The 13,813-nt window shown below is 37.4% G+C and overlaps 1 protein-coding gene across 1 annotated transcript; it reads right to left on the bottom strand.

Annotated features, from left to right (window-relative positions):
* Positions 1–928: 928 nt before the first annotated feature.
* Positions 929–4,045, bottom strand: LOC133728812 (two-component response regulator ARR12-like). The gene is made up of 6 exons (XM_062156250.1): positions 3,895–4,045; positions 3,383–3,535; positions 2,790–3,191; positions 2,619–2,695; positions 1,252–2,466; positions 929–1,048 (listed from the first exon to the last, which is right to left on the bottom strand). Exons 1-6 carry the CDS (start codon positions 4,043–4,045, stop codon positions 929–931), a joined length of 2,118 nt encoding a protein of 705 aa, XP_062012234.1.
* Between the last annotated feature and the right edge of the window lie 9,768 nt (positions 4,046–13,813).

Genomic DNA, 13,813 nt, shown 5'->3' with positions numbered 1-13,813 from the left:
AATTTGCAGTGATGGCCTTTTGCACAGATTAGGGAGTCATTTAATTTAATAATGCTTCCCACATAGTCAGGTATAGGATCATAATCGAACTATACATGAAAATCATCAGGAGACACTACCTAGCCAAGAATATTGCTGCCTTGATTACACTTGGAAAGAGCAAATTAGCAAACAACAGTATTGAGGAACCAAAATGTCAGACACAAATTTAAGGCCTTAGATATTTCAAGGACTAGGATATATATATATATATATATATATATATATATAAATGCCTGCTCACCTAAGGGACAGTTTTTAAGGGACTGTGAGGGACAAGTGAATCTGACGGCTGAAAATAAATGCACAGTTTTAAATTGTTATAATTTCTGGTTTTATATTTAATACATATGGTTGAGATGCATTTCTCCCTCACAGTCTCTTAAAACTGTCCCTTAGGTGAGCAAGCCTGTATATTTATAAATGAAAAGTTTTCAATAATAAGGATCATATTTTGAAGATAAGGAGGGCGGAATCTATGATAATCATAAATAGCTCCCTTCCTTATCAATTGTAATACGAAGAGAAAAAAAAAATTATATGCAGAGAACAGGTAAAGCGAACGTTTTATATATATACATGTTAAACATGTTGCTCAACAAATATCCAGTAAAAGGAATTCAACAAGTACGTCATTGTGAACTAATGGTCACTAGCCAGTAGCCACACCCTATCTAATACTATTGTAAACACATCCGTACAAACTTAACTACATAGAAAAGAAAAAAGAGGACGAATATACAGAAAAGTATATGTCATTTGTGAAGGGATCGACAAAATACTCCGACAAGGAGAAAGGAAGAAGAGTACTATCGACTGCTGTTAATGCCACTCTCTTCCAGGAAGCAGCAGGTGAAGCCTTGGATACAGAATGCAACAGAGCGAGCAACTAAGCTTCAAATCGAAACCCTCCATCCAGTAAATCATACTCGTCATTCTTCTTTTGTTCCTGTATTGCATCAAATCCAAACTCTCCGTCCAGTAAATCAAACTCATTCTCCAATTCAACCTGTATGATGAGGAAGAGAAAAAAGAATTACAAAACATAGATAGAAACAAGATCGTAGATATAACTCAGATATATACCAAGATCATACGTTGCTAACTAATTCAGAAGTACTTTGACAGTGCATTGAAGATAAGATTTCAAATGCCATTTGAATAATATGACTTATCATAAGAGAACAAAACCACATCAAACAATAATCATACCTGGTTATCCAGTGATCCAAGACTATTTTGAACCAAGCCATCATTGGACTTTGCTTGCTCTAATAATATGTAATCCTCATTAGGATCAATCTTTGTATGCATGGTCGAATTCTCAACCTCAAGGCGCTGTACGATAGTTCTATTTCCCCCATTAAACTGGTCAAACAAAGATGAATTTATGCTTCTACTGCAAACTGCATCATTTTGGTCCAAGGTCCGGCTTAGTGGATCTACAACACCATTGCTAGAAACGATGGAAGAAAGGTTCCAGTTGTGGTTGTAATCTTGCTTATGATCTTCCCACCATTGATTTGGCGTGCAATACATGGTTGGTACAACATGGCCTTGGTTTTTTATATGTATGTTTTCTCTTGGTTCCTCCACAGAAGTTGACAGTGCACTTACAGAAGAGAAGTCATTTGGAGTGTTCCCGATCTGAGGTGTACTTGAAGAAACACCCAAGTTATTAGCAGGAAATTGACCAAAATTGGAAGCCTCACTCCTCAGCAAAGCAGTTGATGGAAATTGGTATAATTGACCACAACCCTGCATACCACCCTGCCAACTTTCACCATATCCATCGTTATCCAGAAAATCCAGAAAATTGGACGATCTACAAAGGGCATTGTCAAATGATTTGGGATTCAATGAATTCACTCTAAGAGAAGACTGATTTCCAAACTCTAGCGTCCCATGTTTTTGCTGTGGATTGCCTTGTAACATTGAAGTATTACAATCATAACCGACTGAGCTGCCAGGCAATCCTTTATATGGAAAAGTACTTGTGGAACCATTATTATTGGGAGTGGACTGTCGGATGTCAATGGTAGAATTTTTCTGCTGCAATTGATTTTGCTCTACTGGTGCCTGAGATACTTGAAAAAGGTTTCGGCTTTGGTTTGTAAGCACACTTGGCTGGAGGTTTGCTACATTATTGATAGAGTTGCACAAATTTTGGGACTGACCAAGTCGCAGCAGATGAGAAGAAGGATTAATTCTTGGCATGTTAAAATCAGTGGGGGAGTTTGATCTCGAAAGCATCTGCGGAGGTATGTATGAGGATAAGGGAGCAGGATTTGAGAGCCTCCCTCCAGATTCATCAACTGGACCCGTGTGCAGCATGTAAGAAGAATCTTTTCTCCCCAGATCAACAACCATGCTAGCTCTCTGCTTTTCCTTCTTACTGCCGCCTTTTTTAAGTTGTTCCCTAAACTTCTGCAAATACAAAGTGAGAGAGTAAGAATGGAGGCCGCAGTGGCCATTGTTACCGAAAAGAAGTCAAACTTGTTTTCATGAAGAAAAAATTTAAGATAATCTTGCTGAAAATATACATGATTGTTCAGAAAAGTAAGGGAGGGGAAAGATACCTGCAGATGGCTGGCCACATTACCCCTTGAGAGATCTTCAACATTCATCAGCTCAAGAATTTTCTTTGGTACAGCCTCTGCATATGAGTTAAAAGAGGAAGACATCAGTCAACATAATCTCAATCTAAAATTTAAAAGCATGACATTATTAGTTTGAAGCAGAATACTCACTTTCCGGTCCCAGATAATAGAAAACGTCAAGAAACTTTTTATGCAGCTCTTCGGACCAAACTATCCGACGCTTCTTCTGGGTTGATGGTTCCTCATTCTCATCTTCATCATCTTCGCCTTCTTCATCATCTTCATTTTGGTGCTTCCTTTTTCTTTTGTGTTTTCCATTCTTATCTGAACTACTTGCTGCTGACATCCCTTCTTCACCTTCTCCTGTTCCTTTGCAGACCTTGTCTTGATCACAAGACTTACATTGATCCTTAGAGTTCAACTTTTTTCTCCGGAAGACATGTTGCCAAATAGTCTTGAACACTTCAATGTTAACAGGTTTCACCAAATAGCAACAAGCACCATGGGAGATTCCCTTCTTCATAAGCTCAGTATCACCATTGCCTGACACCACTGAAACCAGCCATTTTAATACATAAAAGTGATTAGAGTTGGTAATTAATTTATCGCCTGACAACATTGGAATCAAAGGAAACTTGATAGTATTTTCTTCTCTTTTTTCAATCAAGTCCCAATCAAACAAGATTAGGAAGCTATATACTAGGTTTTTTAAAAAAAATATTAGAGTATAAGTTGATGCTTACTGATTACAGGTAGGTCCATTTCGTGCCCTAAGAGCTTTAGGAGCTGAAAGCCATCCATATCTGGCATCTGTACATCACTGATTACCAGGTCAAACTTGTTTCTGTTTTCCCTCAAAATTTGGAGTGCCTCGTATGCATGATTAGCGGTAGTTACTGCAATGTCAAACCCAACAGACTAAAATCAAACAAGGTCCATATGTACCACCCTAAGATAAATGCAAAGTTCATCACAATTACAATTCGAGCGTCTAATAGTTTTGTAAAAGGCAAATCATACTCGAGCATATACCTCAAGCTCAAATAGTGTTTAAGAACATACTTTGGAAAAGCCGTTTAGTAAAAGGGAACAGCCAATAAGGGCCGGGTTAGGATTTAAGGAGTTGGCACTCCAAAGAGCTTCAATGCCTAAATCCTAAACCCTAATAACAAATTTTGTTAAATAAATCACAGTAACAACTCAAGAAAACTATGTGCAAATTGAGGGAAACAGAAGGAGAAGAGAAGAAACAAACCCTCATAATTGCATTTACGCAGCGTAGCCTCCAAGAATTTGAGATAAGTTAGGTCGTCATCAACCGCCAGGACACGCATACCATCCGGAAACCGATCCATATCCCCATTCTGATCACCAACAGAACCTCCCAGTTGGTCCTTCGCATCCATGATGACTAACCAACTATAATCACGATCACACAGTGATGTTTATGAATTGTAGAGCAAAGTTGCGATGTTAGTCTATAACATCAGCCTTTTATGCACGATCAAAGAAAAGAAAGCACTTAAGCCTATAGGGTTTAGGAAGAACCAAAACCTAACAGTTTTAGGCCTTCATTAGTGACGAAGGAATCGAGAGGGACCAACTAAGGTAAGTAAATTAGAGATAACAGAATAGGAAAGAATAAATTAATCCAAAAATTAACTGAAAGAGAAGAATTAGGGATACCTCGATCTATGTAGAAATCTTCCATTTACATCTTTCCTTCCATGAATAAGAACTGGTCTTTTCTCTGTGAACTCTCTCGTTCAATTATCATCTTAAGTTCATAGCTTTACAGGCGTTGGTGTATAATTATCGGCCGACAAGATTTAGTTTTGATATTGGTTTAATTATCTGTTTATAAATTTTCTCTGTTTGAAAGGCTATTGCATTATCCAATATTTGAAAAAGAAAAATCATTCAGTACGTATAAGTGTCTAACAGAATGAAGTTAAGTACAGATAACTGGATAAGAAAGAACTCCTATCCGAAATCTGTTGCTTAATTCAATAAATATTTTTTAATCCTTTAGAGTTTTGATTTTGAATTATGACAGGCCTGGTGAAAGTTTGTGAGTGGTACACAGTACATACACTGATGCATTAAGAGCACTACCACTACAACAAAAATAGCATCTAACACTACGGATTATCACCTTCATTGGAAATAGGAAAAAGATTTACAAGTGCATCATCATGTGATTGCCTTAATAATCTCATGAGGACGGCAAATAATTGTTGTTTGGTAAAGGGAAGAATGGTTCCTTCATAATGTTCTCTCAGTTGGAATTAATGCTTTCCTGGTCCAACCAGAAAACTCCAGCAGAGTTCGCTGAAGTGAGTCCGCTCAAGTCAGTTCGCTGAAGAATCATTCAGCTGAGCAATAGTTCGCTCATGAAGATCTTTGCTACTGAAGAGTTCGTTGATTCTGATATTTTGCAGCGTTTTGCGTTACTGTTTGCTCCACTCAAATTAGCTAGATATTTTTGTATCTAAAGTACTTTTAATCTAGTTAATTCAGCTTTCATTCTGGATATTTTGTAGGTTAATCTTGTACCCTATATAAGGGATAAGTTGCACAGTTCACAAATCAAAAGTGAGAACAAAAATATTTTGAGTAAAGCTAAGGAATTTATCGATAATGGTGTTGTTCTAATCTACCCAGATATTGATTCAAAAGAATGAGGCTCAAGTGATTTAATCGCTACTCTAAAATGCATATTGACATGGATGATCAAACACATACTTATAGCAATATAACCTAGTATGATTACTAATGATGGCCACCACTAACAAGTACACTAGATTAATTAATGATAAATCAATGAACCAATAAACATCATAAATTCAAGAAACATATTAATAAACGTCAATATCATAAATTACATCATGTCTAGGGCTGAAAGCAGCCCCTAACTACGGAAAATTTAGCTACTCATAATGTTATTAAACAAAAAATAAAAAGTCATGTTTTAAAGAGAAAAATCACAAATGGGATGAAGAACAGGATGAACGATAGATCGCCTACAACCAAAGATCGATCGTTTCTAGTGCTCCGGAATTATGCTTTAAAAGTTTCTTGCTTCTCTTGTGCGTCGTAGGTTTTTGATTCTGACGTCCAAAAGTCTTTTATTTTGTTCCAATACATTTCTTCTTTGTTTCCTTGTTAATCACTAACTAATTTGCTTCAAATGGAAGTCTCAATCCAATATTCTGATTGGTCCATCATTGATTGACATCACTCATCCAATGAATGCTAGCCAAACCATTGAATTTGCTGAATAAATTTCATTTTTTTTTTAAATAGGGCCAGTACGGCTGCCTTCAAGCCTCGATCGACCATTAATCAAACATCAGAATATATACATAGGGGGGACATGATACCTGAACCCCAAGTTACAATAACCATAAAGAGAACATTCCGAGATAATAACGGGAGTCTCTACCAAAAATATGTATTCTAACATGCAACAATTAGCGAAGAGTGCATTTCTGGCTACTCTATTCATTTTACAAAGGTGGTGACATACTGGAAAGATATTGCTCATTCGGAGCCGTAATTTACTAATACTATCAACTTTTCCACTATGTTGTCACCGGAAAATGAATCATGTGACACTTAGTTTCATCTTGCCACTGGGAGGTTGTAATACCCCGAAAAATCTAAATTAAATTCCGTGGATTTTTAGAAATGATTTCACGATAGTGGGAGCGAGTACGAGGCTTGGAGAAGTTGTGGAATTAGTTCGAACGATTAATTTTCGAAAACGAACGTTATTTAGGGGCTCGCGAAAGTTGACTTTTTATACGTTCAAAATTTGGGAAAACTTCCTTCATGAAAGTCGTAGAGCTCGTCGATACGATCGCGGGCATATGCGGAACGCAAAAATCGGAGTTCGTATGAATTAGTTATGATTTTTTGAAAAAGTTTCCAATTTAGTATAAAGCTTCCATTTTCGGAAATTTCCGAAAATATTTTCAGAATTTCCAAAAATGGAAACCGGCTGCAGATTTCCTCCCGAAGCCGGAAATCGCCTCCAAACTTCCACCGGCCATATCTTCCTCCACCGGCCACCAATCTTCACCAAACTTCTTCCCTTGGCTTCGCCTGGTCCTTGCGCACCCGTATGTGGCAGCCTTGCATGGCGGCGCGGTCTGTAGCGGCGGCGGGGAGCTTGAGCCGATTTGAGTTCGATTGTAGTCAACGCCGGTTTTCTCCTAGCTCCGGCCACCAAAACTCACGATCCTTAGCTCCCTGAACTCGCCTCAACCTTCTGATCATCATTCTAGAAGGATCGCACCTGGAGTGATCGGATTCACGTTCGTCGGAGCTCGCCGGATTCTGGAAATTTTCCACCACCACCGAAGCTTTTGATAGGTATATCTCGAGCTGCAGTGCATCGTTTTGATTGATTCTTGAACCAGTGAGTTCTCCTTGATGTTCTTAACAACTCTCTAGAAGGGATCGAAGCCTGAAATTGAAGTTTTGACGTCGAAATCAAGCCTTGCCGGATTCTGCAAATTTCGCCGGATTCTGGAAATTTTCCGGCCACCTCGACTGTTTTAGGTAATTTCAACCACTTCCGGTCATTTTCAGCTTACATGATAGTTATGAAAGTTGTTAAGCATGATGAGAGGAAGAGGAGCAGCCCGGCCCCGACACCATTGGCGGTGGTCGGCGGCGGCTCTGCCCTAACTCCGGCCACCTCCGGGGGTCAAAAATATAGTTTCTGTGCATTTTTAGATTCTATATTTCAATACGATCATTTCGATATATTATACGCAATTTTTGGATATCGTATGATTAAGTTATGAATTTTTAAGTTTCGATCGATTTCGATCGTTAGATTTGTGATCTGTGAAGTTAGGACCGTCAGATGGACTTGTAGTTTTGATATGATGATCTTATGACTGTTCCAGTGGCTTTTTGTGGTCATGGGCGAAGATCCGACCGTTGGATCTTCGTATAAATGCAAAACAGTGATTAGGGAGGCGATTCGTGAGAATCCGTCCGTCGGATTTTCGTATAAATTTGTGAAGATGTTAGTAAGGACGATTCAGGAAGATCCGACCGTTGGATCTTCGTGATGATTTTTGGAGGGTGATCCTAAGGGCGATCCGTGAGGATCCGACCGTTGGATCATCATTTAATTTCGATCCGACCGTTGGATTGTCGTTTGAATATGTTTTTGAGTTATTGGCTAAGTTAAGGTCATGTGTGATTAGGTGATTGACGGTCTCCCTTGGGTGAGCGGTTTTGGTGTGTATTGTGTTGAATTGAAGACGCAGCGGGAATATCAAGGTGAGTAAATCGCACATGGTTCATTCACGAACCGAAATTCGGTGATTTTATTTAATTGGGAAATTGTGGAAATTGTTTTATGAAAATAAATATTTGTTTTAAATTATATGGACTTGCTCAACTACGGTCCATAGGTAAGTAAAATGTATTTAAACTATAAAAATGAATTTCCTGATTTTAATGCATGTGAACTATAGTTGGTATTAGTGGTCATTCTTGTGTGGGTGACTACGTATATATATATAGTTACGTGGAATATATATTGGATGTGTGGTATTTGGTGAAGTGTGGAATTGATGCGATTGATTTACAATTCGAGCATTACTCTCTAGAAGATATAATTTATCTTATAGGTTGAGTTGAGTGTGATAAAGAGTAATTGAGTAAAGTGCTATAGTTGAGTCGTTGAGATGAGTTAAATGAGGAGTCAAGTGATTTGAGGCAAATATTTTCGTAAGGGTGAACCTTGGCCAAGGTGACACTCTACGATTCAGTTAGAGCTCTAGTCTGTCTGCCTTTGTACTGCTTGGGGGATAACCTTGAGTTATCGTATGCCCTTGAGTACACTATACTGCTAGGGGGATAACCTTGAGTTATCGTATGCCCTTGAGTACATCATACTGCTTGGGGGATAAACGAGTTATCATATGCCCTTGGGTATGACATACTGAATGGGGTGATTAATATAATTAATCATAAGCCTGTAAGTATGATATACTGAATGGGGTGATTAATATAATTAATCATAAGCCTGTAAGTATAATATACTGCATGGGATGATTTATATAAATAAATCATAAGCCTGTGAGTATATATTGAGTAAGAAGTTGTTTGTTTTTGAGTAGTCATTGTGAGATGTGAGTTTATTGATGCTTGAAGTGACGTTGTACACTTCAATTATGATGCAAAGAAAATACTTGAGTTGAATTTATGCTTGAGTTGATTTGGTTACTTTAAATCGTGCAATCCTTTCATTTACTCATACGAGCTTTGCAAAAAGCTTACCGGGTTTGTATTGTTGCAATCCCGGTACACTATTCAAACGATGTAGCGGGTAATCCTACAGGTCAGGAAAATCAGGAAGGTGATCGAGCTGCGTAGAGTAGCTGCATTTGTGTGAATCTGACTTTCTTTTGTGAGGTGTGTTATGCTCATTGAGCTACATTTATATTTGGAGAGAGTGTGCTGTAATCAATAAACTCCTTGAGGATTTGGTTATGTAATATTGGGTGGTGTGAGGTGTGTTTGTTCTGAGAAAAAAAAAATTTCAGAACGTTATTGTAATAATTATTATTCATGTTTCGGATTTGAATTTGTTATTCAAAATTCGGGGCGTGACAGAGGTTGCTACTATTTGATGAAGTGAGGAACTCGTTGTCTAGCCAGAGCAGACAAGCACAGAAGGTGCGCAGTCCGGGACAGAGCCCATGTCGCCCTACCACAAAACGGTAGGGACTTATTACTGGCATAAAGCCACTAGTAACTAAAAAATAAAAATAACAATAGAATAATACCAGAAAATAAACTATAGACCAACAAGGGCCTAAGGTCTGGGTCCAAGCCCAAAAGTTCAACAAGGAAGCAAGGAGACATCTCCAGCCCACAAACAAGGCCCAATCCAAAACCAGCACCAAGCCACCATCGTTCCCATCATGCCACTCTAGCCGGACCACCACCACCACCATCGAACGATCCCCATAGCCACCCCACCACTGTTGTACCTTTATCAAAGGCAGACGCCATCTGTCATAACCACCGTCCCCCAGCCCATATCCCTTAAAAACAGAAACAAGGCACCCATTACTGGCAGACGTTATCCAACCATCACCATTGTCAGCCCTTGATGAATTGCCACAAGCTGGCTTGACCGACTCAGGGAGAGACCGATCAGGCAAACCCAGATCCGGTGTGAAACCGAATAGATCCGACCTGAAAGCAATCTGATCAGCCAATCCATCCATCCAAATAGGGGTGTAAACGGGCCAAGTCGGAGTGAATACCAAGGTGATCATGTTCGGCTCATTTGCTTGTTATCGAGATCGAGTCGGGCTAAAGTTTGAATTTTTTTTTCCGTGCTCAAGCTCGACTCGACTCTGCTCGGCTCGGCTTGAATATTTTTCTTAAGCCCAAGCTAGGCTCAGCTCAGCTCGATTTATTGGACGAGCTCGAGCTTGAATAAGCTCAACTTGACTCATTTGACTTTAAATTTAAAAAATAAAAAAGAAAGAAAGAAAGAAATTTTAAAATAAAAAGAATTGAAAAAGAATAAAAATTAAATTTATTGTATTGTTCTTTATTGTAATATATTTTAGTTAAATTCTCAAAATCTCTTCCAATTGAAAAGGAAGGTAATAAAAAGAATTAAAGATTTGAGATTAAAAAAATTATATTTTTATTTATACTATAAATTTTCATGAGTCGAACTTCAACAAACCAGCCGAGCTTCAACAAGCTCAAGCTGCTCAGGAAAAATACGAGCTACTCACGAGATAGACAAGCCGAATATATCCTTGTTCAAGTTCGGCTCCTTTTTTTGTCGAGCTTAATATTGAGCTCAAGCTCGGCTTATTTATCTTATGAACACGAGCCGAACGAGCTAAAATCGAGCAAATACGAGTCAAACATGATCTGTATCGAGCCTATTTACTGCCTTATATCCAAACACCCCCTCCCCCTCCTCCACCCCTTGCCAGTACGTCACTAGGAAAACTCTTTCCTTTACCAATGTTGAGATCTTTGTACCTGGAACCGTTGCCCATCACTGACTTGCCGATAACGACATCAAATACTGGCCCTTCCGACGACTACATCACAAGGACGCGCCGTTGGACAGAGAGAGCAAGGAATAAATTTTGGTCGATAGCACGTTCTAGGGTTTTTCTCTTTATTCTTTTGAGATAATTTTAAGGAGCTATTTGTGTCAATTAAATTCCATCTTTATATAGCTTCATGGATTGAGCAATCATTGGTCATCAGAAATCCTTGATGCATTAAAATTCCACGCAATTTCCATTGATCAGGTAATGGTCCGAATATGTTAATCTGTTTATTTAATGGATCAAACACAGATTTAAGGTGATCCGATCCGTTAATGATTCTGTTTACTTTTATAATGATTTAATATTATCTTTTTTATAATACAATATTTTCCTTACCTTAGTGTAGTGTTCTAAGAAGTATTTTGGTTATTTAATTCAACATTCTGTGATACTTTTAAATTTTTAATTTTGTTTTAATGTTTTCTTGAAGTTTTATGAAATATCACGATAAAATATTTAATAATATAATTTAAAAATTAAGAATATTCATTATAATAAACGGATCGGACTAGTGAACCAGTTATCCATTAATCCGCCGGATAAGGATTTGGATTGAGCTATTATCGATGTGCCCGGTTAATGGATCTAATCAGAAAAATCGCATTCCACCAAGAGTTTCTAGAACAGTTTTATCTATACTATTATTAAGAGAAGAGGGTTTGTTAGTCAAAATCTAAAATTTTGACAGAAATGACCCTAGAAAATTAATAAACTTTGAGAATTAATTAAATTACAAGGACAATTATGGCATTTACAAAATATATTTTTTTATTAAAAGAATAACAAAAAAATTGCTACTCTTAATGAAGTTACAACAGGTTTAGCCCATTTGCGTTCGATATTGTGTAACTTAAAAACATAACAAAAAAGAGTAAAGCGGAAATTGTAGAAATGTAATGAACTTAAAAGTTTCAACATCTAACAGATTCTCAGCAAACTGAAACTATCGGAATTATGACAAAGTTAAACAGCAAAGTTCAACATCAATCTCGAAAACTATTGCAAAAGCTATTCTAAATATTGAAAGATGCCAATATAGTAAAAGTTATTACATCATCAGTAAAAGGAACTCCCCAATCTATAAAAGCTACTACAAATGTTATCAAAAACTACTCTTAATTAATGCTGTGAAAAGATACTCCATTTGTTCATGTATAGTTGCCACTATAAGTGAAAGCTATACTCAATGTAAAAAAAATGATGATATAGTAAAAGATACTCCAAATGTTTTCAAAAGCTACTCTTAATGTTGTAAAAAGCTAATCTTAATGTTGTAAAAAAAATATTCCATTTGTTCATGTACTATTGCCAGCTTTCAGATTGGTGCAATACACGTTATCTTGTTGTGGCGCCCCAACTCACCACACCGACCACACTTGATAGGCCTCATCATGGCACCGCAATATACTTCATTCGAACAGATTTGGGTCGGCCAAATGACCTCTTAACCAATGGAGGCTTCACCACAGAAGTTGATCAACTCGCCGCATCTTCATAAAACCTCCCTCACAATATCATCGAATGTATGCTTCATATCAAGAAAGAACATGATTATCTCGGACGTATACGTGAACCTCGCATAAGGTTTTCCATCCATGGCTAAGTTACTGCAATTTCACATTAGAGGAAGAACAATCAGCTTCTATTTTCAATATCAATGAAAACACAAAACCTACTGGAATCAAATTGAAAAAGTACTAGCGGAAGAGAAGAAAGCTATTATCACAGTAAGGTAAAGTCACTATAATAGTTATACAAAGCTACTAAATGTAATCAAAAAGGAAAAAATAACAGGAAGGCTCTCTCACTGTGTGAAGGCTCTCTCCATCGTCTCTCTCGATCTGTTCTCTCCACGGCCTTCATCGTCTCTCTCACTGTATTGAGGTAAGAACCCTAATTTTCAGATTGGGAATTGGATTACTTTATGTGGTTTATTAGTCAGAATATTGGTTGATATTTGTTTGAAGTAGATTATGATTAAGAGATAGGGGCATGCCGCTAATTAAACAAGTATGGACCAAGAGTGTCAAGCATTTTCTGGATTGCCTCTTTAAGATGTTCCTTCTTTGTCACACGGGCAGCTGGTATCCCACAAGCTTCTGCAAACTTGAGCATATTAGTATGAAATAAAAGCAAAAGAAAACCCGGAAATGTTTATACTTGATATCTGGATTACTGCCCTCTCACCATAGTACGGAAAGAGTAAAAATAAACCCAGAACTTATACTTGGTATCTGGACTGCTGAAACAGCTTACTCAAGTTCAATTGCAGAAGTCAACATGGTAGAAGAAAATTAGTTTTGTGCCTGTCTATCCTCTAGACATGTTATTCTTTTATATCTTTGTCTAATGAGATACTTTATATATAGAGGGTTAAGAAGTTACTGTACATGTCATCTTATAAACCAATCTGCTGAAGGTTATACCTTTGTTTCCTAATTTATAAACAAGCTAGACATATTCTGCTGTAAATTTCATTAATTTTGATTGGAAACTAATGTTGTTCATAGTAGACTTGTAAAGTATGGTAATCAGACTTGTCGATTTCCCTTGATCTTATGTGAATACTTACTTATACTTGATCTTATGATTAGACTGAAGATTTGACCAAACTTGTGTATATTATTTTTTTTTTGTATTGATATACACAAGCTTGTTTGAGAACATACATGTGGTCTTCGAATTGTATCAACTACTACTGTTTTCAATGTATTAGAGTTTTTGGAACAATTGTGGCTCTTTCCGACTTATCATTATATTTGTCATTGCTAGATTTGTACGTCTGGAAGATAGGAAACGGGCACTTGTGAGCTGGTTGCTTCAGTATGCTCTTGTACACCAAGTCTTGGCAATTCCATATGATTAGATTGTCATTAACTGCACCTTGGAAGGCAAACCATATCTGGTATGCTTAAACTTACCTTGCAAATTTTGTGATTTCGAATGCTTCTTTGCTTTCCAAGTACAGAATTTTAGTTTAAGCTTTGAAAATTTTATGTGGTTCACTGCAAGAATGCGGTATGAGTGTATGAAAAGGTTACTTACCTGAATATG

This window comes from Rosa rugosa, chromosome 1, assembly GCF_958449725.1.
Source record: "Rosa rugosa chromosome 1, drRosRugo1.1, whole genome shotgun sequence".
NCBI lineage: Eukaryota > Viridiplantae > Streptophyta > Magnoliopsida > Rosales > Rosaceae > Rosa > Rosa rugosa.
This window is presented reverse-complemented; position numbering and strand designations above follow the sequence as displayed.

Bases quoted from the DNA above. Each gene is read 5' to 3' on its own strand.
- LOC133728812 (XM_062156250.1), bottom strand. From the start codon at position 4,045: ATGGATGCGAAGGACCAACTGGGAGGTTCTGTTGGTGATCAGAATGGG. The intron at 3,192-3,382 runs GTAAGCATCAAC...GGCTGGTTTCAG, and splicing joins AATGGACCTACCTGTAATCA to TGGTGTCAGGCAATGGTGAT. The intron at 1,049-1,251 runs GTATGATTATTG...CTCATCATACAG, and splicing joins TTGGATCACTGGATAACCAG to GTTGAATTGGAGAATGAGTT.